A 22769-nucleotide genomic window follows, 5' to 3' on the forward strand; every position below is an offset into this window, starting at 1 on the left:
TCATAGCACATGTCCAAGAATCCATGATAGAGATCAAAGCAAAGAATTAATTCTCTCAAGAGCTTGTGCGTGACATTCAATTCTGGGATATGTTTTAGTGCACCAAATCCCATTTTATCAACGATAGCTTTCTTTTGTTCACTCAAGTCGGCGAATATCTTAGCTATCGATCTCGTTGAGCATCTCAAATCGTGAGTTTTTTGCAAGGATTTGAAACATTATGTTATATAATATATTTATAATACAAAAATAGAGTTGATTTAATGTGTATATGCTTACATTGTAATGTGACTTCTCCTTTTTTGAGATAGTCTTCTTTTTCATTTCGAATGTGAGGAATAAAAAATTTGGTCAATACTTAACAACAACATCAAGTGAACCTCAATTAATTCACAAATGAACCGAAATTAGTTCAAATTTGAACAAAAACTAACTAAACAAGCACACATGAACAAGTTCCATCAAATTTAAGTGAAACGAAACCAAATGAACCTAAATTAAACTAAAAAATAAACCTAAATTTCTTAAGAAATAAAAATTTTGTTCAATCCTTAACAGCAGCATCAGGTGAACCTCGGTCAATTTACAAATAAACCGAAATTGATTCAGATTTGAACAAAAACTAACTAAACAACCCCACATGAATAAGTTCAGCAAATTCAAGCGAAACCAAACCAAATGAACTTAAATTTCTTAAGGTATAACAAATTTGGTCAATACTTAATAGTAGCATCAAGTGAACCTCAGTTAATTCACAAATGAACCGAATTTGGTTCAGATTTGAACAAAAAATCATAAAGACTCAATCAACAAGAAAAACACATTCAATTCATTTCTGCATGCAAATGAACTCAATTAAACTAAGAAATGAACCAAATTATTTATCAGAACCAATAAACCAACAACACAGTTCTATTCGATGCCCTAGTTACAGAGAAAAACAAGAAAAAACTGAATCAGAAAAATTCGATCTACTGAATGAACAAACTCGATCCAGTAAACCCTAAACCGAACTAGTAAAAATGCGAGAATTGCGAGAAGATGCGAAGGAGAAAACTGAACATAATAACAAGTAGTTTTGTCAGTACCTTGAGAAATTTTTGTTGTTCTTTTTTCTATGTTTTTTGTTGATGATCTCAAATGCACCACCGGATTTTGTAGTTGTTTTCGCAGAGAATTTAAAAGGTTTTTGAGAGATTTTGATATAGATTTCAAATTTCTTTGTTGCAATTTTGAGTTGGAGAAACGAACAGTTTTTCATATTCTAGCGCGAAGAGAGAGGTAACGTTTGGGCCCGTGTAACACGCTTTCATTAATGAAAGTGATTTTTGTTAGTATTGGGCCTGCTTGGTTGGATTTTGATGCAAAATAACTTAAATGTATAGCTCAACTGTTGTTACATACATTTGGCAAAATTTAAACATCTCAACATTTAAACGGACAGAGTGATAACCATGAACCCAAGTTGGTTTAAACATTATAACTTTAAACAAGTGTAAAATGAAAATTTGTAGTGTGTAAAATTGATATGTTCTTTGTACACTTGAAAATAAGCATAACGTATTCTTTAACAATGTTTATTATTTGGTTATCCATTCATTTACTAATGTTCCATGAATATTGTCATTTAACGGTTAGGCTATTACAAAGCATGTTCTCAAATTTAAATCAACTATTAATCTATTATAAATTTCCTATTTTATATTTACTCTTTAAATTAAAGTAATATATATAGGCAGGACAGAAATCTCAATCGGAAAGGAAAACATAATCTCCATTCCCATTAACAATTTGTATGTAAATATTTCTTTGGTTATCTCAAAAGCAGATTTCTACATTCTTTTATTATGACAAGAAAACTATTATTAGAGGTACTTGTGCGAGAATAGAAATATCGTGAGTAGTTTCTACAATTATTTCTTCCTACAAAAACATTACAAAATATCCTAGTCCTAATCTATTTGAGATAATACAAAAACATCCTGCCAACACATTAACTTTACAAATAACTTTATATTTCAGTTATATTTACATTTAGACACAAATTGATGAACAAGATGGATATGAATATACATGTACATGTCATTTCTGTACTCGGTTCTCCTTATACCATTTGATTATTTGTTTGTAAATTTTGCTATTCTACTCTGGCAATTGCATTTAGTCATTCGCTGCAAGTGTGGAATCTAACCATGTGGTTGAACTAAAATTACACAGCCTCCATTTAACTCAAATCAAATCCAGCTTCGGCATTTATAGCATACAATAATTTGGTTTCCATTTGCTCCTTACTGCATTGGAATGTGAAAAAAATAGTTAAAGCAACAAAAAGAGAATGATGTAATTCAGCAGAAGAGTTATTAATAGAAAACGAAAACACTTTCTCAGGATTGCATTCAGACTGTATTTGACAAGTTTTTTCAGAAAGAAAATACAGACATGCCTAGGAAATGAAATTATAGCCAATATAGAAAGTTTTTTTCTCCATCTTTATCTCCATTGTCGCCAGTTTTTGGAAAGACATAATTTGGCAAACTTTGTTTTCGAAAGAGATATATTGCCTGTTCTCTATCAGTCTCTTCCAAACAGATTTGCCACCAGATTCCATTGTCTGTATTTTTGTTTTGAAATAGTTATCAAATGTAGTCTGGTATACATTTCCAATTCGGGCCTTTTTGAGTTCCACCAGACAAACAGGGTTTAGAACCAAAATTTCACTATTCTAAACTGCAAAGATAAGGCAAAACAATAGGGCACAGTGATAAACCTTGTATAAGGCGGAAGCTTGAGCAGATTCATACAAGTAGCTGATGTGGGTAATCGATCTAGGGCTTCATCAATAGCATTACCACCAGCCCTGAAAGAACATAAGTTAATTTCTGCTGTAAGCCTTGTATGTACAAATGTTGCTTCGAAAAACACCACTTTTTAAGTGAATGAATATACAATAAAAAATTAAAGCATTCACCTTTGTATGCAAAACAAAGGTTCAAGATACCGGAAACCAAGCAATGGTCCACGAGAGCAGCCTGTCACAAATCTGAAAAGATGATAACTTTGTTAACCATACTAAGATCTGATATACATAAGAGCCACTAAATTCTATAATTATGTGTATCTTACTTCAAAAACTTTTTCTTGTTTTCCGTGGAAAATCCTTTGAGAACTTCCCAGAACATCTCAATCACATAATGCTCCTAAAAGAAGAAAAATATGTAGAATTCGTGAGAGTCAATAAGAACAGAGGTTGTTCAAGATAAAAGATGGTGATTATTTTGACAACATAGACAGGATGGCAAAGGAAGAACATAAGCCACTGCCTCTTTTCTTCCTTCTCCGCATAGCAAGAGATTTATTAGAGAGTAAGAGGTAAAGTGCTAACAAAAATTGCAAGGCCAAAGTTCAATCTAGGAACACTAATAAGCAAAAATGCCTGAGAGAGATAAATTACGCTATGATAGCCTCCTGCATAATTTGTATGAAGTCGCAAATCATCAACATCCAAGTTGTCAAGTGAACCCGATATCAAAAGCTGCGGACGATAATGTCAAACAACTTTTACTCAATAAAAAAAGTCACCATAAAAATTAAATTACGGATACAAGAAAATAAGTTCAGATTTACAAATCTACAGGACATTTGATAGACTCAAACCAAGATTAATATAACATGCAAAACTAGCAACTAGAGATACTACTTATAAAAAATTGAATAGCGCAACAAAAGGAAGAGGAAGCATGGAAGGAACTAGTAAAAAAAATTTCAATTGAGGTAGAAACTGATTCAAGGCATGCAACATTAGTAAAAGCAAATTGAGCAGTTGTCAATCCTATACATCATCAGGTCCACCAGGCAACAGTAAATATTAATAAATATAAATCAACAAAACTGGCTTTTCAGGCTAAAAGTGGATCAGGTTATAAGAAAACCTGCAGTTCTTGCTCGTTAAACATATCAATCCAATCTTTCTGAATAAGTTGCTGAAATCCTCTCAGGAAATGAGAACTTTGTTGACGTATCTGAAACCATCATCATTCTTAAGTAAATCAAAACATAAATTGATTGTTACAAATACATCTATTTCAAATTAAACTTTACCTGAGAATTCAAGCGATGATTAGCTACAAGATGGATAAAAGTAATGACATTCTCATTAGTGACACGTTTGTTTTTCCCGCCAGGTAGGAGCTCCTCTTCAGTTTGCTCTCCATATTCATTGTTTACTATAACAAAGTATAGTTCCAACTCTGAAATGTTACCCTCGTAATGCTGTCAGTCACAAACAGATGAATCAGATCAAAGAGGACAATGCCATGCCACAGGAGCAGAGCTAGGATAAAATTTGGGGAGGGGCCAAAGTTTACACATAACTTATGAGAAAAAAGTTGAAGGTTAGGGGGGGCAATGTATGAGTGGCTCCCCCCTGCCCTGCCATGCCATGCAAGCAATCTATGATCAGTTCTCCCAAACTATATGAGTTAAACACCACCTCACCCCCAGGTACCCGTACCCAAGACAATATAGCAATAAAGACCTTGTTGAACACCCCCACCCCCTGCCACAAAACACAAATAACCTTTGCTATTCTGGGGGTTATTATAATTTTTTTTAATTTAAAATGGTGAAAATTGACATAAATTTTTAGTGATAAGACTCTATTGTTGTTGGTCCTCTAATGACAATTTACGCAATCATATTAGTACTAGAAGATCAAGCAAATCAGCCCTTAAAAAGTTGAACCTGAGTGTGCTAGTTGACATTTGAGGACAAATTTAATGTCAAATAAAGGGAGGACTACCATGTGCACAAATATTTTTGGAAAACCAAGTCTACAATTATAATTAAAAGAGCTGGAGTTTTCTCATAAACAAAACAAATGAGAACTAATATTATATTACCTTTAGAAATATAAGATGACGATACAATTCTGGGTCCAAAGATGGCAAGTCATTCAAATAGTTGTGCCTGATAGGAGGGAAATAAAAGCTGTGAGCAAACAGGAAGTATCCATTTATTTTTTGATAAAAGAAGAAACACTAACAGAGAAGGATGTTACAGAAGGCATGGAGGACCAGAAATTCTCAATTCACAAAATACTAGGTTAGACCCTAAAACAGAAAAAAAAAAAAAAAAAAAAAAAACACCACAACAAAGCTTTCAGTCTCTCTGCATATCCAAGTCTGAGGGAGACAGCCCTCTAAAGAGATCACGCAACTTGTACCAAGTAGAAGCAAGGCACCACTTATAGCACAATAATTTCTCATCATACATGTTAATCTACTAAACTTTTTATAGATGTTCACAGAAAATTCATTTTAAGATATTCAATATATTTGCCACAATGGACATGGAAGCTAACACTACAGCATCTAATAATTTAAGCATTCGACAACTTCAAGTTAAATGAAAAAACTATCATAAGCACACTAAGAGACACCAGAAGTCTTACTTTTGTTTCAATTTGCTCAAAAAGAAAGTAGCAAATGGTAAATCAACCAGAATCCCTTCAAACATTGCCTGCAAGTGTAACTTGTAAGTGTGAAGTTCCAATCAAACAATCAATCAAGAAAAATATGCAGAAGTATCATTATCATTATTAGTGCCATGTCTGTGCCAATCCAACGTATTCTTATTTAGATGTTAGAAATAATATTTTTAACTGAAAACATGAAAAATTTACATTATGAGCTAAAAAGTTGCCAAAACATGAAACAGCTTATGAGGTTAGAGACTTCTGAAGTTAAAAATAAAAAAATTAAGAAGATAACTATTCAAATAAAACCATGTGTAGGAATCTTTTTCATATATAGTACATTATCACCACCATTATTACAACAACAACAACAATAATAATAATGGTAGGACGCTGATCAATCAAATAAAAGTTAAAACTTAAAACCATGTGACCAAGATAACAGAATACCAAAATTAGAAGATTCAGTCACTATGCAAGGCCCCGCTTTATTAAAAAAGGACAAGAGGAAAGCGGAAACAAGACACACCTTTGCAAGGAGTGTACCAAGAAAGTGGAAAAATTGAAGATGTTGCTCATGTATCATCCCTGATCCAGGATTGGGATAAAGCTGGTGATCTGCTGTTTCCTGTATAAATTGACCTTTTTCATCATAATGGAAAGCAATAAATTACAAGGTAAGCTTATCCATTTCCATAAATCCACGGTGACATGATATGGATATTTGGTGGTTGTTTTAATATGGACATTTCAGATGTCACACTTACACACTCCCCCCTAAACCATTTTAACCATATTTTTAGTCCCACATACACAATAGGTGCTACTTTAGTGCAAACTGCAAAGGCTTTGCTACAGCGTTCACAGTAATATCAATTCCAAAACTAATTTTCCTTAAAGCTTAAGCTATAATGAATGGTTTTATAATATTATATCTTGACAACTATAAAAAATAAAAAGTAGCACAGTGCTGAAATGACCTTAAATAATCCATACTGCACATCAAAGGCAGCACGTGTGATGTTCTCCATGAAATCTTTGAATATTCCACCTCCATCTATTCCAGCCTCTTCAACTCCAAATTCATTTACAAAACTCACACGAATCTGCACAAAGGATCATTTACTAATTACCATAAAGACCAGAACCAGGGAATGGCTAATAAACTCGAGGATAAGCCTCAGAAAAGGACATTACCAATCCCTGAAGATCATCTTCTGACAACTGGCTCATTTGATTATAAGCATCCTCCAAGATATGATCTCGTCTTATTCTGAATCTGTTTCTAGTAAATAAGGCCTGAGATCCATGTTGTTGCCGAACATCAGCTAGTTGAGACTGGTGAAAAAATAAACAGGGCATAATCAAACATACGAAAAATGCCAGACTCCAAAACTGTTCACTGCCATCCATTGCAATATGATACAAAATTGACCCAATATGAAGCAAATAAAAGTTCAGAACGATTCTTACAGTGAATATTTTAACCCTGCTTGTAAATGGTATCAACAAAGCAGCCTGTTTTAAAACTTCATTTGCTCGTGTCTTTTCCATCAAAGCCTGTGGAAAGAGGATTGTACAACTACCAAAATAAGTTTTCGTTAATTTTATCTAAAACCATAGTCTGCATCAGAGATAATACCTGAGAGATGAAGGAGTCATTCACCCCATCAGCATGGAAGTCAGTGGGGGAAGTAAACTGTCGACGATTGTTCCAATCTTGCAGCTATCAGAAAGAATCAAAAGGAAAGTCGGAAAAGGATAAACAAAATTAGTGTGCATATTGGTCACAAATACATATAGATACCTATTCAGGGAACAGATACCGAAATCTTTTAATATATATAAAAATAAAATTAGAACTGGGAAAACCTCTAAATATCATTTTGTTTAATAGGAAAGCTTATAGAAGGCTAAGAAGAGTGAAAACACGACTAAAAAGAGGTCAAGATATCCTTTGAAATGGAATAGGAAAAATAAAACAAAAGCAAGAAAATAAGTGGCAAAATCCCTACCCCAAAGTAGAAAACATAAATTTATAAAGATAATTCCCTCAAAATATTTATAACCAAGAACCACAGAAGCCATTAATATGTACGTATCCCTAAGTATATAACAAAGGAATAGAATAACAATGTTTGTTGCTACGATTCTACCTGGGAGAGCAGCTCAGAGACCACAATGCTAACCCTCTGTTGAATGGCTTCAATAGATTGCCTTTTACTAACCGTGGTAACTGGAACAGATTTTACTGGAGTAGCAGATGATGTATGATTCACCCACAACAACTGCCACAGAACCTGTGGAAGCAGCAAAGTTAACTTAAATTCACTCCAACTTCAAATAAGGTCATATAGTTTTATTGTATAGAGCATTTTTGATCAAACCCTTGGCAGCAATGCAATATAGTGGCCAAGACTACTACTTTTCCATGACGCAACAACTCCAGTTCTCTGGACTTGGATATTCACGTGGATATACAACCTTGCAAAGATTAAAGGCACCTTACTTCTATATTGCTTTAGAAGCATGGGTATTCCTAAATTGTTGTCATACCTGTACCAAATACTTATCTGGTACTAGTACTTATTGGGTTAATCCCAATATCACTTCAATACAATTTAGTCTAAATTAAACAAATAGATTTTCTGGGTCTGTTACTGGGTTTGATCTTCTACTAAAAACAACACATTGCTATTTAACTACCTTCAAAACCTCTTCTGCCTTCTTTTTTAATTTTTTTCCCTATGCTTATGTTTTGATTTTTGCAATGTCTCTGCTTAAAATTTTATAATATATTTCGTCATATCCATATCCTAGTTTTGAAAATCATGTCACATACGTACCAGTACTAGTAAATGTATCCATGTAACTCTTGCTCATGGTTCAAAGAGAAAAGGTAAAAAGGAAAGAGAAAAAAAGGAAAGAGGGGGGGGGGGGTTCATTCAGCAACACTTCAATAAATTTCCTTTTCCCACGGACTACAGATGTCAACCTCAAAACTCTCAAGTCTCAACAATTTTAATTAGAAAGGTAAATAATCCATAACAACCATTACCTGTTTTAACAGAATGATTAGGCTTCTAATGTCCTCCAGTGATAGTGGTTTCCCCTGCTCATAGAACTCCTCATTATCAACTATCATGAGCATGTGCCTGATGAACAAAAAATAGGATATAAATGAATTACCTAAAGTTCAAACTAGAACATGTAATTAAAAAGGTCAAAAGGCAGTGGCTCATAGACACAATAGTTGATGAATCCATATGACATCTTTTCTCTTTTTTGTTTTTTTGGGTTAAAATGAAGATTATTAAGAGAGTACAATGCTAGGATCTATTAAACAAGTCAACAGTACAAAAGTTTCTTACTTGTAGACAGGACAGAATACAGCCAGAGGTAACAGCCAACCAGGTGCGTCACCAGAAAGGTAAGATAACCGCTCAGACAAAGATAACCATTGTTTATTCTCATGACACTGCTTCATAAATTTCCATAGCATAGGAACAAGTTCGGTTCTGTAAGCAAGCACAGTCATAATCCTTTCAAGTGGCAATGTGTTGAAGATAACATATAAAAATCCACAAATAGCACCAACAGCTGCAACCTCCCGATCATCTGGCCCATAATCTGAACCATTGACAGATGAAATATCTCTAAATAATATATTTGTCTGCAGATGTCAAGAGATCACAATTCTAGATCAAATTTTCTCAGAAAAACACTACCAAAATTCTGTGGATGACACTAGATACAAATGTCATTACAAAATAGCATACCAATTGTAGAAGGAAGCGAGTATCTATGGCATTGCAAATTTGTTGCTCCAATTTCCTGTCCAAAGCTACTTCCATGACTTCATCATCACCAGTGTCATCCTCACGAGTCACGGAATCTGAAATTAACAGTCACCAGTCAGCATAGAGAGAGAGAGGGGGGGGGGGGGAGGACTGCATGAGTGAGAACCATCTCAGTTTTTATAAAAGTGATGATAAATTTAATAATTATGATGAAGCAAAGTAGTCAAGCCACATCATCTTGCTCAAGTCTAATTCAGAAACAATAGTTCAGTTATTTTTGTGTAGTAAGATTACTAGCCTCTAATAAATAATTTGCTTTTAAGTACTTATAGAACAATGGATATGCCATTTGACTTTTAAGCAATCTCTCGAGCATCGGCATACACTTCAAAAGTCTTTGCAGGTAAAACAAGGCTGTATAGGCTTATAGCATACCGTATGCCTAGCAGTTCTTTTGAGCATTTGGCTGGAGTGCAGTTCCTAAAATTGTGTCTACACTGAAATTCGTTTTGGATAGAATTATGTTTTTTCCTGTCTAATGTTCTACATCCATGGTTGTTACATATTTCAAGGGAGCTTCTCTTCTATGGAAGATATTAAACTGCCTGTTGCCTTTCTGAGACACTTAGGGTCACTGTTCTATTTTGTTTTATTCATTTTGGAGGACTGCTCATCCTCCCCATAAATGCATTTTCCTTCTTTCTACCTACTAACATATTTTTCAATTCAAAATAGTATATAAAAAGAATCTTCAGTCAAACAAAAATGAAAAATTCAACAGTGTGGTAAGAAAGCATACTCTCTTTCTTATTCAACAGTTTCAGCGATGGGTGTGACTCAAGCAAAAATGTAGCAATAGCTGCAAGGTCCATGGCCTGAATAGAAAAAAGAAAAATAAAAAAAAAATCAATATTAAGATAAGATGAGGCTTTAAGCCAAGATTTATCAATTCAAAATATTGTAACTCTCCTCCATGTACCCTCACAAATGAAATTCTCATCTTAAACCACATTAAAGCAAACTCAAAGTCTCAAACTCACATAATTCCTTTAAATAAAGGTACAGAAAATACCAAAGCTCGCTAACTGCATCAAATGTAGTACATCACTTGAAATATATGAATGGAGTGAGACAAGGATTGTTTTTGGATGAATTCCTTAAGAGTATCATCTCTCAGCGTCAATATATATATACATAGGTACAGAAATAAAATCCCTTAATGCTAGGAGATATGATAGAATCAGATCCCTTAATACGAGGAGATCCAACATAATCAAATATCTAAAGAGGGAAACTATATCAAAACAGATCTAATCAGATATTCAACACTCCCCTCAAGCTGGAGCATATAAATCATATGCACCAAGCTTGTTACATATGTATTGTATCCGAGGACCCCGGAGAGCTTTGGTGAAAATATCTGCAAGTTGATCGTTGGAGTTGACAAAGGCTGTTACTATTTCCCCACTTTGCAACTTCTCTCTTATGAAATGGCAATCAATCTCTATGTGCTTGGTCCGTTCATGAAACACAGGGTTGGAAGCAATATGTAAAGGCAGCTTGATTATCGCACACCAGTTCCATCTTACTCGGCTCACAAAACTTAAGTTCCTTAACTAATTGCTTCAACCATATAAGTTCACATGTGGCAAGCGCCATAGCTCTATATTCAGCTTCCGCACTAGATCTTGCTACAACACTTTGCTTCTTACTCTTCCAAGATATCAAGTTTCCACCAATAAAAACACAATAACCAGATGTAGAACGTCTATCGGATGGAGATCCTGCCCAATCTGCATCAGTATACCCAACAATCTGGTTATGTCCTTTATCTTCATACAACAAACCTTTTCCTGGAGCACCTTTGATATATCTAAGGACTCTAACAGCTGCGTCCCAATGACTATCGCATGGGGAGTCAAGAAACTGACTTAGGATACTTGTGGCAAATGAAATATCTGGCCGAGTGACTGTCAAATAATTCAATCGGCCAATTAATCTGCGATATCTGCCAGGATCTGCAAGAGGTTCTCCTTGATCTGGACTAAGTTTTGTGTTGGGATCCATTGGTGTATCTACAGGTCTAGAATCCAACATTCCGGTTTCTTCAAGAATATCCAGAGCATATTTTCTCTGTGAGATACAGATCCCAGCATTAGATTGTGCCACTTCAATTCCTAGGAAATATTTTAACTTCCCCATATCCTTAGTCTGAAAGTGATCAAACAAGTGCTGTTTTAACTGAGTGATTCCCTCATGATCATCTCCAGTAATGACAATATCATCCACATAAACAACCAGATATATGGAGGTCATGGAGGAAGAATGACGGAAGAAAACTGAATGATCTGCTTCACTCTGAATCATGCCAAACTTAGAAATAATAGCACTAAAGCAACCAAACCAAGCTCGAGGGGATTGTTTCAAGCCATATAAAGATCGGCGTAAACGACATACTAAGCCGGAAGACTCCCCCTGAGAGCAACAAACCCGGGAGGTTGCTCCATGTATACTCCCTCCTCGAGATCACCATGTAAGAAGGCATTTTTAATATCAAGTTGATGAAGAGGCCAATGGCGAATGGCAGCCATAGAAAGAAAAAGATGAACAGAGGCCATCTTCGCAACAGGAGAGAAGGTATCACCATAGTCCAAACCAAAGATTTGAGTGTAGCCCTTAGCCACAAGGCGGGCTTTTAATCGATCAATGGTTCCGTCTGAACCGACCTTAATAGTATAGATCCAACGACAACCCACAGTAGATTTGCCCGGTGGCAATGGAACAAGATCCCAAGTACCAGTAGAATGTAAGGCAGACATCTCCTCAATCATAGCCTGGCGCCACCCTGGATGTGAAAGAGCGTCTGCTGTTGTTTTGGGTATAGAAACAGAAGACAAAGAGGAGGTAAAAGCATAGTGCGAAGACGATAAACGATGGTAACTAAGAAAATTATAAATAGGATTAGGATTACGAGTGGAACGAGTACCTTGTCTGAGAGCAATAGGAGGACTACTGCTAACTCCCGAAGAAGGATCCAAGGACGGTTCAACCACGGGTTCAGGAGATGAGTTATCTTGGACTGCAGGCCGTGGGCGGCGATGATAAACCTGGAGAGGCTTTGTGGGAATAGGAGGCCCATCTAAGTAAGGAACAGGAAGCACCTCCGTAATGGAAGGTGAAGTGATGTCGGGTGCAGAGAAAAAAGGGGTATTCTCAAGAAAAGTGACATCGGCAGACACGAAGAAACGATTAAGAGCTGGAGAATAACAACGATAACCCTTTTGAAATCGAGTGTACCCTAAGAAAACACATTTGATAGAGCGAGTAGTTAACTTGTCTTTGCCTGGGGTAAGATCATGGATGAAACAAGTACAACTAAAGACTCGTAGTGGAAGAGAAAAAATGTGCTCATGAGGAAATAAAATGGAATGAGGAACTTGATTTTGCAAAACAGAAGAAGGCATACGATTAATTAAATAACATGCAGTCAGAACAGCCTCACCCCAAAACTTAAGGGGAACATGAGTATGGAGAAGAAGAGTGCGAGCAGTTTCAATCAAGTGACGATGTTTACGCTCAGCCACACCATTCTGTTGAGGGGTATGAGGACAAGATGACTGATGTAGAATGCCTTGGGAGGACAAGTAAGACGAAAAGGGTGCTGAAAAATACTCACGAGCATTATCACTTCGTAAAATTTTAATTGAAGTTTTGAATTGGTTTTGAATTTCAGAACAAAAAGACTTGAAATGTACAAATAATTCAGATCTGTCCTTCATTAAATATAACCAAGTGCAACGAGAAAAGTCATCAATAAAGGTGACAAAATAACGAAAACCAGAATGAGAAGTAACCCGACTAGGTCCCCATACATCAGAATGAATAACAGAAAAGGGAGATGCAGCCCGTGTATTGACACGACTTGTAAAAGAACTACGAACATGTTTACCTAAATGACAAGTTTGACACTCTAAGGTAGTAAGACGAGATAAACTCGGGACCATAGCTTGTAACTTCGAGAGGCTGGGATGTCCCAGGCGACAATGGACCACGTCTGGAGACTCAACAGCAGCAACAGAAGACACAGTAGTAGTGGGTACGGCAAGCCGATACAGTCCTTGAGACTCACATCCTGTACCAATCGTCTGTCCCGTCCTTCGATCCTGCACAATGACGGAGTCAGCAAAAAAGGTAACAGAACAATTGAGAGAATGAGTAAGTTGGCTAATAGAAATCAAATTGAAAGGACAATTGGGCATGTAAAGAACAGATTTCAAAGGTAATGTAGGAAGAGGAGTAGCTTGACCTATTCCCTTAACACCAGTTTTAAAACCATCAGCCAAAGTGATAGAAGGAAGAAATGTAGGGTGTTCAAGTTTAGAGAGGACAGAAGAAGTACCAGAAATGTGATCAGAAGCACCTGAGTCAAGGACCCATGGTCCAAGAGAAGAGGAATGAGAGATACAAGCTACAGAATTACCAGAGTGGGCCACCGAAGCAACGGGAGTAGATGCCTGCTTTGAAGCTTGGTACTTGAGAAACTCATCATAATCATTGCCAGAGACAAATATCCCTTGTGGTTGTGCGGCGGAGTGAACGTCAGATGGCTCATTAGTTTGGACAACATTAGCTACCTTGGTAGGACGACCATGGAGTGCATAACATTTATCCTGAGTATGACCAATCCTATGGCAATGGGTCTCAAGAGAGGGGCCGGATTGCAAGAGTCGTGCAAATACGTCTTGAAGGGAAGGAACGGGTGAGGTGCCCAATATTTGTTGCCGAAGAGATTCAAGTTCAGCTGGCAACCCAAGTAATGTAAGTACCAAAAACAGCTTTCCCTGTTGAGCATGGTGGTCATCAGCATTAGACACATAGGGAAGAAGAGTCGAAAACTCTTCCTTGACAGCTTCCACAGCCCCAACATAAGATTCCATATCAGTTCCTTGAAGCTGTAAACTACACAGCTTCTTAGCAACATGGTAAAGTCTTGCAATGTCATTAGTGTATAAAGCTTTAGCACGATCCCACACCTTTTTACAAGTTTTGTAAGCCCGAAACATAGTCAGCTTTGGTGGATCAATGGTCTGCCACATAAGGTTACATAGCTGGGCATCAATCTTCTTCCAAGTGGTTTTGTCAGCGGCGCGAACATCATCAACAGATTTAGTAAGGTGGTCTTCATAGCCTTGGCCCATGAACCAAAGTTCCACAGAATCAGCCCAAGAAAGGTAATTCTTGGCACCCATCAATTTTTCAGAGGTCATTGTAACGGTTCCAGAAACGACAGATGTTAGAACAGCCGGTTTACCACCATTGGAGTTGGTGTCGGGGGTTACCTCGGAAGACATGATGGTAGACACTCAGAAACGGCCGGAAAACACCTGCAGAAGGGAAACGAGGGGCGGAAAAAGCCTGGGCAGCGGAGAAATTTTGGGGATAGGCCGAACTTGGCTTTCCGATTCTGATTTTGGGGCTGCTTCGGAGTGGGTCTGATGTTTGATAAGGTTTTGGCCAGAAAAACAGTTTCTGACGAAGAGACAGCTGATAGTGTCAGCTGGTGAGAAAAAGGGAACACGGCTGAGAGATTGCAGCCAGAAAAGAAAAAAAAATAGAAACCAGAGCCGGGTCGGAACCCGCTCTGATACCAACTTGAAATATATGAATGGAGTGAGACAAGGATTGTTTTTGGATGAATTCCTTAAGAGTATCATCTCTCAGCGTCAATATATATATACATAGGTACAGAAATAAAATCCCTTAATGCTAGGAGATATGATAGAATCAGATCCCTTAATACTAGGAGATCCAACATAATCAAATATCTAAAGAGGGAAACTATATCAAAACAGATCTAATCAGATATTCAACAACATCAAGGAAAAAAAATTAAAAAAAAAAAGGTTGAGCCAGATAAAAGCACACAAGATATATGAAGCAATTTAAACTTAGAATGATAATAAAAGATGGTAAACTGCAATGACTAATCTCATTACCATATCAAACGAACAGTCAGGTTGTGACAAAGCAATTCCTGCGGTTTCTAATATATTTCCAAGCAGACAAGCATAGGTAGGAATTTCATCAGATATGTCCTTAGGTAGAAAATTGATTAGATCTGGAACAAGAGTTGCCATCTGATGAACATAATGTTGATTCAGGCCTTGTGTTGCATAAACCTGAGAAGCAAACATAACCCAGTTTCTCACAAGATTTGCCAGAGTTAATAGAAACCAAATAGTTCTGGCACAGCAACAAACTCTAGCACGCAGGCAGGACATATAAAAAAGGAATAGCAACCATTGGGAGCCTAAGCAATAAAAGGTACAGGAATAATAATTCACTTTTAATAAGTTTGAGATCTCCCCACCTCCTCCCAGGGTTTTCACATTGTTAGTTGCATATCAATTGATTGTGAATGGTATCAACAAGATAGAATACAAGCTAAGGTTGCAGTATAATATTTCCTACTGATGACCTAAAGGAGATTAAAATTCACTAAAAAAATGTTTGAGGCTGGACCTGAGTACTTTCTTAGAGTGGTTCCCAGTGAATTCCCCAAACCAAGGTTTCAATAGTAATTTTCTAGATCTTGTAAACTATATAACATCTTATCTTATATTTGTTTCTCTCTTGATATGTTCAAAACATATGCAGATTCCTGATGATTAGCACCTCTCACCCTCCACTTATCACCCAAATAAAGAAAAAAGAACCATCAAATAGAATTGGTACAAAACATACCTGTCTTAAGTCTGGAAAAGCATCCCACAGGAACGGAATTGTAAGCATTTGCGAAGAGAAGCCATATCTTGGATCAAAATATGAACAAATACATGGCTTCTGACCAATATGACACATTACAACAGTAAGCACACGTTCCAATGATGATCCCTTTGCGGGGTAAATACGATTATCTACATCATCCTGAAGCAGATCATTAAGTTTAGGACTTTAAGCATTTATTTGCAAAATGGTATAAGAGGTCAAATTATATTGGTTATTTTAAACTATCAATATAAAAAAGTAAATTCATAATATATTTAAATGAAAGTTTCTTGAAACCCATTAAGGAACTTCAATAATAAATGTAAAAGGATTTATATGTTACCTTTGCTGTGAGAATAATCTCTCTAAGTAGACCAAATGCATTGTTTTGAAACATATGTCCTACTATCTTACAGCTCCATGGAAGTTTGATATCTATCAATAACACTAAAACTTCCAATAAAGGAATAGCTGTTACACTAGATTCCTCAGGAGCCAATAAAAATTGATCCTTCAACTGATTTCTGTCCAGTGAAAAAAAAAAAATAAGCAAGATAGCACAAGAAACCCGAAAACAAGCGGTACATAGAAAAGTTTATCTACCAAACAAAAAAGAGATTTTTAAAGTAATGCTTCAAAAGAAATAGTATAACAACAACAAAAACCATGCTGAATATCCTTCAAAAGGTTCCATAACAAGTTCAGTTTCCAGGTTATGTCATAAGATACATACAAATCACCTAATATTGAAGCACAAGAGAGTGGAAGTAATGTTGCCCCCTTCTGACCATCATATGCATGTTATATTTGGAACTCCCATAGAAAGTAATGAAGTTAAATTAAGCCAATGAATCCTACCTATTCTGATGTAAGGCTCGAATACAAGTATATACCAACTGCTTCACCCGGTAGTTGACCAGAGGACAAGTGGATGAGTAATCTAGACCAGAAAAAAGCCCCACAACGTCCCCTGTTGCATATATTTCATTAGTTTTAACCCCAACAGTACATATTACAGAAGCAGCAAGGATGTAGGCAAATATTTATGAAATTTCAATTTGCTTCACTTCTAACAAGCACTAGAGATATATAATTGAGAAAAATAGTTACATATTTCAATTTTTAGTACCATGTAGAAGAAAACTAATCACATTTAAATCTGTTAGTCGATTTTCTTTTTCTATTCTTTTCTAAGATATCGACACCTTTGTGTCTCTATGCCATCCAAAAATATAATGAGACATCTAAATTCATCCTTGGCCGAACAATCAACATAAGGCTCAACACAGAAAAATTCAAAGGAAAAAGAAAAAAGCTTCAACCAATTCCTTAATTGAACTATCCTCACAAAACCATCTGAAATATGTTCATGTTTTTCCATATAAAACCCACTGTGAAGACATCCCCATCAAAGACAAGAGATTGAGCTGGTAGGCAGATTAGTTGCACAAATTGATGAAGCTTGGAAAATTAAATGCCAAGGGAAAGAGGTAATTAAGTCATGAGAGGATGTATGGAGAAACAATAAAAGATAATACCCCAAACCAATTCTATCCACTTTTGTAAATCAACTAAAAATCAACATATCCTTGGCTGACAGAACACCCAGTCAGGAGGGTAGATGAGATGGAAGATGGACAAGGGGTGAAAGGCAAAGGAAGACCTAAGAAGACCATCGACGAGATGGTCAAACGAGACCTATATGTAAACAGTCTCTCTGTAGACATAATACATGACAAAGCTCAATAGCGTCGTTTGATTCATGTAGCCGACCCCACCTAGTGGGACAAGGCTTTGTTGTTGTTGTTGTTGTTGTTGTTGTCAAGAGTGGAAAGTCTTAGGTAACCCTTACTGAAAAGAAAAATCACCTAAAGTGGTTTGATCAAATATGACCAATAGAGGGTCCAATGAGAAAATGAGATCAGTGGGAAAATATTCCTATTAAGGGTCAAGGATAAGGAGATATCATTAGAGAAGATTATGTTCCAAATTTTAAACATGTTCTGAATTCTTTACAAAATTTATTTTTGGATAGTAAAAGATGGTGTCAATTTATCAATACTAGTTGGCTCCACCAGTACATAAGGTTGTTTTTGTTGTTTGGTTAATATAAAGACTTTTTGAAGGGTAGATAGGTTAACTGTAAAGGAAATAAAAATTTGCAAAATCTAGCTGAAAATTCTATAACCAATAGCAGTAGAAAATAAACTGCATAAACCATGCCTAAAGGATTGCTGATTGACAATTACCACTCTGTTGAACAAACTGTTGAAGCAGTCGACAAATATTCACAAGAGCTAAAACATCATCATTATTTTCTGCATTAAAGAAAAAGAGGAACTGCCGGAGGAAATCAGAATCTGGACCAAAAGCACTCCTGAATGCACACAAAATGGTATTAATTTGAGCTGTCATGGTGCAATGCTCAGTGAAAAACATGCTAAAGAATATATCAATAATTTTTAAAGAAATGGTTACTGAAAGATCATTAGTAGGTCTCATGTAACAACTAGTTATTATAGCCATGTGTTGCATGCTGTTCTAATCTAATATTTTATGGAATTGATAAATGAATAGTATGTTTAACTTGTTTCACCTTAAGATATGTTTGTAATAAAAGATGTTTAGAAGAAAAATTTTGGTCAAATTTTTTAATGCAAAACAAATCAATCTAAATATAGTCAATAAGCATGATCTCACTGTCATGTGATTGGCTACATTAGATGATCAGACAATGCCTCAAAAATCTATTGTAAATCATGTCAACGATCAAACCATTAAAATTTAAATCCCTTCTGATAGTATCACCTATAATTATTCTAGATCTCCCTTTCCAATCATTGGATTACTTTCCATCTAATCTACTTTCATTATTCCCACAATTTTCTCCCTAATGCATTCATTCTTTATCACATCTGGTCTATTATGTCCAATAAGCTAATGCAAGTTGCAACATCCTCATCTTGGCAATCTTACTTCCTTATTAGCATTTTTGCTTCTAACACTTAATATCCCATGCAAAATTTCCAATCATATAACTAGACAGTAAACTTTTCCTTTAAGCATGGAGAATACATGTTTTTTTATCATAGATAACATCTTAAACACTAACCCATTTCAATTATTAAATACATCTTCCTCTATTTCCACATCATTATGGATGACGAATCTAAGATACTCATGTGACATATGGTATTCTTGCCATTTTTACCTCAAAGTTTGGATGAATTCTTGCTAAGCCTACAATTGATATATTTCACCTTACATCTAGTTTAATGCTCTTAAAACTTGTCACTACAGCTTTGCCTTCCCATTTATTTCCTCTCTCTTCTCTCCTATTAACCCTATTATCATGCATGAACCATGATACAAAATATTGATATCTCTAATAAACATATCAGAGACCAGGGATAAAAAAAGGCGAGAATCAGATCTGACTTTGGTGCAACCCAATTATAGGTGTGGGGAAGAACTTCTATTTCCTTGTCTTCTTACACTAGTGCTGACCCACTAGTCATGAACCTATGAGTAATCCAAATTCCTTTCTTTTCTGAAAGCCTTCTACAAAACCTCATTTGGTGCCCTATTTTACAACGTTTACAAATCAATAAAACCATATATAAATATGTTGATCTACAACACATAGTCCACCAATCTTCGTAGTAACTACATTGATTCCATTCCAGACCACCAGACAATCGAGCATAAAACCAAACTTTGTTTTCTATAATGTGAATCTCTTGCCTTAGGGGCTGTTTATGAGTTTGGAGTTTGGAAAGTGAGGGAGGGAGAAGGCTTGTAGTATAAAATTTACATTATAAGCCTTTAGTTCTCCTCCCTTTCCCTCCAACACCCAATTCACTTAAGAATCCGTTAATCCCTATTGCTGATGATAAGGTAGATCCCTATTTTATTTTTATTTTCCTTTTTTTTTAAAAAAAAAAAGAAGAATATCATTAAGATGGACAGAAAAATAATAGAGAGAGATTGAAGGAGGATAAAAGATTCTCTATATATACAATAGTGAAAAAATAGCCACAAGGTATTTGAATTTAACTTAACTAGTTGTCTTGATGGAATCATTAATTATTCCTAGACTTCATATAATCTTGCAAAGAATGAAATTTTAAAAAATGAAACAATGAAAATTCATAAAGAAAATGAATGAAAAATTGAATAAGAAAAATAAAGTAATAGATTAAAATTTTAGAAATGAAGATTTTGGCACAATGCACAGCTTTCTCAGAAGAACTGAAAAAGTGAAAAGACCAAAAAGTAAAAACAAAAAAGAGATAAGAAAATAAAGGAATCAAAATAAAATTTAGGAAAAATGCCTTGTGACAGTTTCAGTGGAAGAACTTTAAAAATATCATAGATGCAATATCTAATTTTACCTGTCTAAATTCTGGCAGTACTTCCCATAGATTTTATGGCATTTTTCTCGCAGCTTAGACTGTTCATTCCGGACAACTTTTCTCCCTCTGTAGCATTTCTGTAGCAAGAATTGCTCAATAATTTGCAAGAAACTTATGAAATGTAGATTACCACTCATAATTATTATGATAAAAGAAGTATCATTAAGACCAAGAGTATACAAGGACTATCTATGTGGCATAGGTTTCCAATATCTCAATATGCCTAAAAGGAAAAGACCTCTAAAAATGTATGAGGTTTACACCCAAACATGCTAAATGTCTAATCCTATCCCATAAAACTCGCTTGTGTGACAATCTATCTGTGCAGGAATAGCGCTCCACCCAAATTATCCAAATGGTGAAGACTACCCCAAATGGTGAAGACTACCCCTCACCATCAATTTGCCTTCCCATTGATAGGTATGCATTTTATTGAATTACTACAAGCATGAAACTAAAACCTAGCTGGCTAAACTCAAAACTCTAAACCCCTAAACCTAGTTGGAGGTTGGTAAGAATAGGCCCTCTTAAAGGTCGAGATGTTAGGTCAAGATTCATGAATGATTATGACCTCAATATAAAATGCCAAAGCTAAAGCCACTATCCAGTGGAATCGATCCTCTGAAATGGAAAATCCACTAGACCATGTCAAGTATGAATTTATACCACTGATTGAACAATCTTGGTGACGCATGTTAGAACTCACCTTATCATTTAGTGAAGAAATTTTGCACTTGACTGGAAAATCCACTTGACGATGTCAAGTGTGAATATTGATTTAACACTCCTATTGGACCCCTACCCACCTTCTCAATTAGTGATGATAATCCACACTTGACATTCTTCTATCACAAAACAACACCAAAACTCTTCTTCCATTTCATCAATCCGGCTTGAATCTCAATTACATCTCTCTTTTCCCCCAACAATGAATGTAATGAATCCAAGATAATCAAGTTGTGCAACTTCTATGTGGTGTAATGACCAATTTCCAAGTTAAAATTTGCTTGCTTCTTGCTGAACTGATGTTCCATACACTCCTCCTAGCTTCTACTTAAATAAAAGTAATGTGCTCCACAGCTATTCTCCATGAATCACAGCCTAAGCCTCTAACTTGCCATCTATTTCCTTTCTCAACTCTCTAAGACTATATCCTTTGCAAATAAAACACATTATTAGGTAAGTGAACCAATGACTTTGGACTCATTTCATTTTCAAAGACCCTAAACGATATTGAATTTTTCTTTTATTTGTTTTTTTTTTTCTTTTTATGCTACAAGATTGGCTTTTTCTAGACTCAATTCACTTGGCCAATGCATAATACAAATAAAATTCCGGAGGAAGTTTACACTACATAATCCAATGATCCTTTTGTAAACCAAATAGGAATATGCCAAGTCTACTAATATTTAATGCTTCCTTTAATAACATTAGCACAGATTAATAAATTATATCACTTATCACTCCTTAACCCAACAACAACAGCAACTTTACAATTCCAAAGTCATAAAAATTAAAAAACCAGTAACAGATACAAATCCGCTAAATAAAAGAAAATAAAATAAAGGAAGAAAAGCACATTCACTTGCTTATCAATTATCTATCATTTAACATCACAAACAACCTAACAGATTGAGTAATTTAAAAATCAAATAAAATAAAATTGCACCAGGAACCTGAATCTTAATTGCAGCAGAATTCTGCTGACGCAACCACATGCGGCGATTTCGCTCCAACCTTGTCTGCTCCAGAAGATTCTTCCGGTCCCTTTCCTTCGAGCTGCGACCACCTAAATCAATGCGCTTACGCGTCGAAGGATCACCGCTGAAGAACATGATTATTACTTCACCTGAATCTTCTCCTTTATTCCTTTCGTTCAATTTGTTCACTGCACGAGTTTTGGGGCCAAAAATCCGCGGCCTAAACACTGGAAGCGAATCTGCAATTGAAAATCTCGCGAATGTGAATGAGTTTTGCGACGAGAAAATGGGAAACGAAACGAAACGAGTGATGAGTTGTTTGTTTGAAACGCGAGAAAGCGGAAGCAGGTGAGGTGAGGTAGTTAGGAATATATAAAGAGCGAGAGCTCCGAAAGGAGGAGGCACTGTTCTGAATTCTGATTAGGAAAATAAAAAAAAAATGTGAATTACGTGCATTGCATGGTGAAAGAAAAAATACGAAAATGAAAAAAATTAATAAAATTGGAATTTTGGTTTTGCAGAAACGGTTTCTGAGGTGACGTAGGAAACGAACTGTGTGTGCAGTTGAAGGAGACGTTAAAGAGGAAAGAAGCACTTACACACTGTTACATAT

The 22769-nt window shown here is 35.7% G+C and overlaps 1 protein-coding gene across 1 annotated transcript; it reads right to left on the minus strand.

The window, feature by feature from the left end:
* Nucleotides 1–1840: 1840 nt before the first annotated feature.
* LOC112796295 (E3 ubiquitin-protein ligase UPL6) lies at nucleotides 1841–22769 on the minus strand. Its single transcript, XM_025838676.3, has 26 exons — nucleotides 22133–22769; nucleotides 20436–20533; nucleotides 18291–18418; nucleotides 16900–17011; nucleotides 16385–16565; nucleotides 16018–16200; nucleotides 15270–15452; nucleotides 10073–10148; nucleotides 9253–9368; nucleotides 8845–9146; nucleotides 8532–8628; nucleotides 7630–7773; nucleotides 7116–7199; nucleotides 6947–7033; nucleotides 6671–6811; nucleotides 6454–6579; nucleotides 6003–6101; nucleotides 5450–5517; nucleotides 4899–4965; nucleotides 4099–4269; nucleotides 3930–4019; nucleotides 3452–3532; nucleotides 3124–3197; nucleotides 2969–3040; nucleotides 2768–2857; nucleotides 1841–2291 (listed from the first exon to the last, which is right to left on the minus strand). The coding sequence occupies exons 1-26, from the start codon at nucleotides 22289–22291 to the stop codon at nucleotides 2225–2227; spliced, it is 3096 nt and encodes a 1031-aa protein (XP_025694461.1). The 5' UTR covers nucleotides 22292–22769; the 3' UTR covers nucleotides 1841–2224.

This window comes from Arachis hypogaea, chromosome 4 (genome assembly GCF_003086295.3).
Source record: "Arachis hypogaea cultivar Tifrunner chromosome 4, arahy.Tifrunner.gnm2.J5K5, whole genome shotgun sequence".
NCBI lineage: Eukaryota > Viridiplantae > Streptophyta > Magnoliopsida > Fabales > Fabaceae > Arachis > Arachis hypogaea.

Bases quoted from the DNA above. Each gene is read 5' to 3' on its own strand.
- LOC112796295 (XM_025838676.3), bottom strand. From the start codon at position 22,291: ATGTTCTTCAGCGGTGATCCTTCGACGCGTAAGCGCATTGATTTAGGT. The intron at 5,518-6,002 runs GTGTGTCTTGTT...TTACACTTGCAG, and splicing joins TTGGTACACTCCTTGCAAAG to GCAATGTTTGAAGGGATTCT. The intron at 2,292-2,767 runs GTTTATCACTGT...ATTCCAATGCAG, and splicing joins AAGCTTCCGCCTTATACAAG to TAAGGAGCAAATGGAAACCA.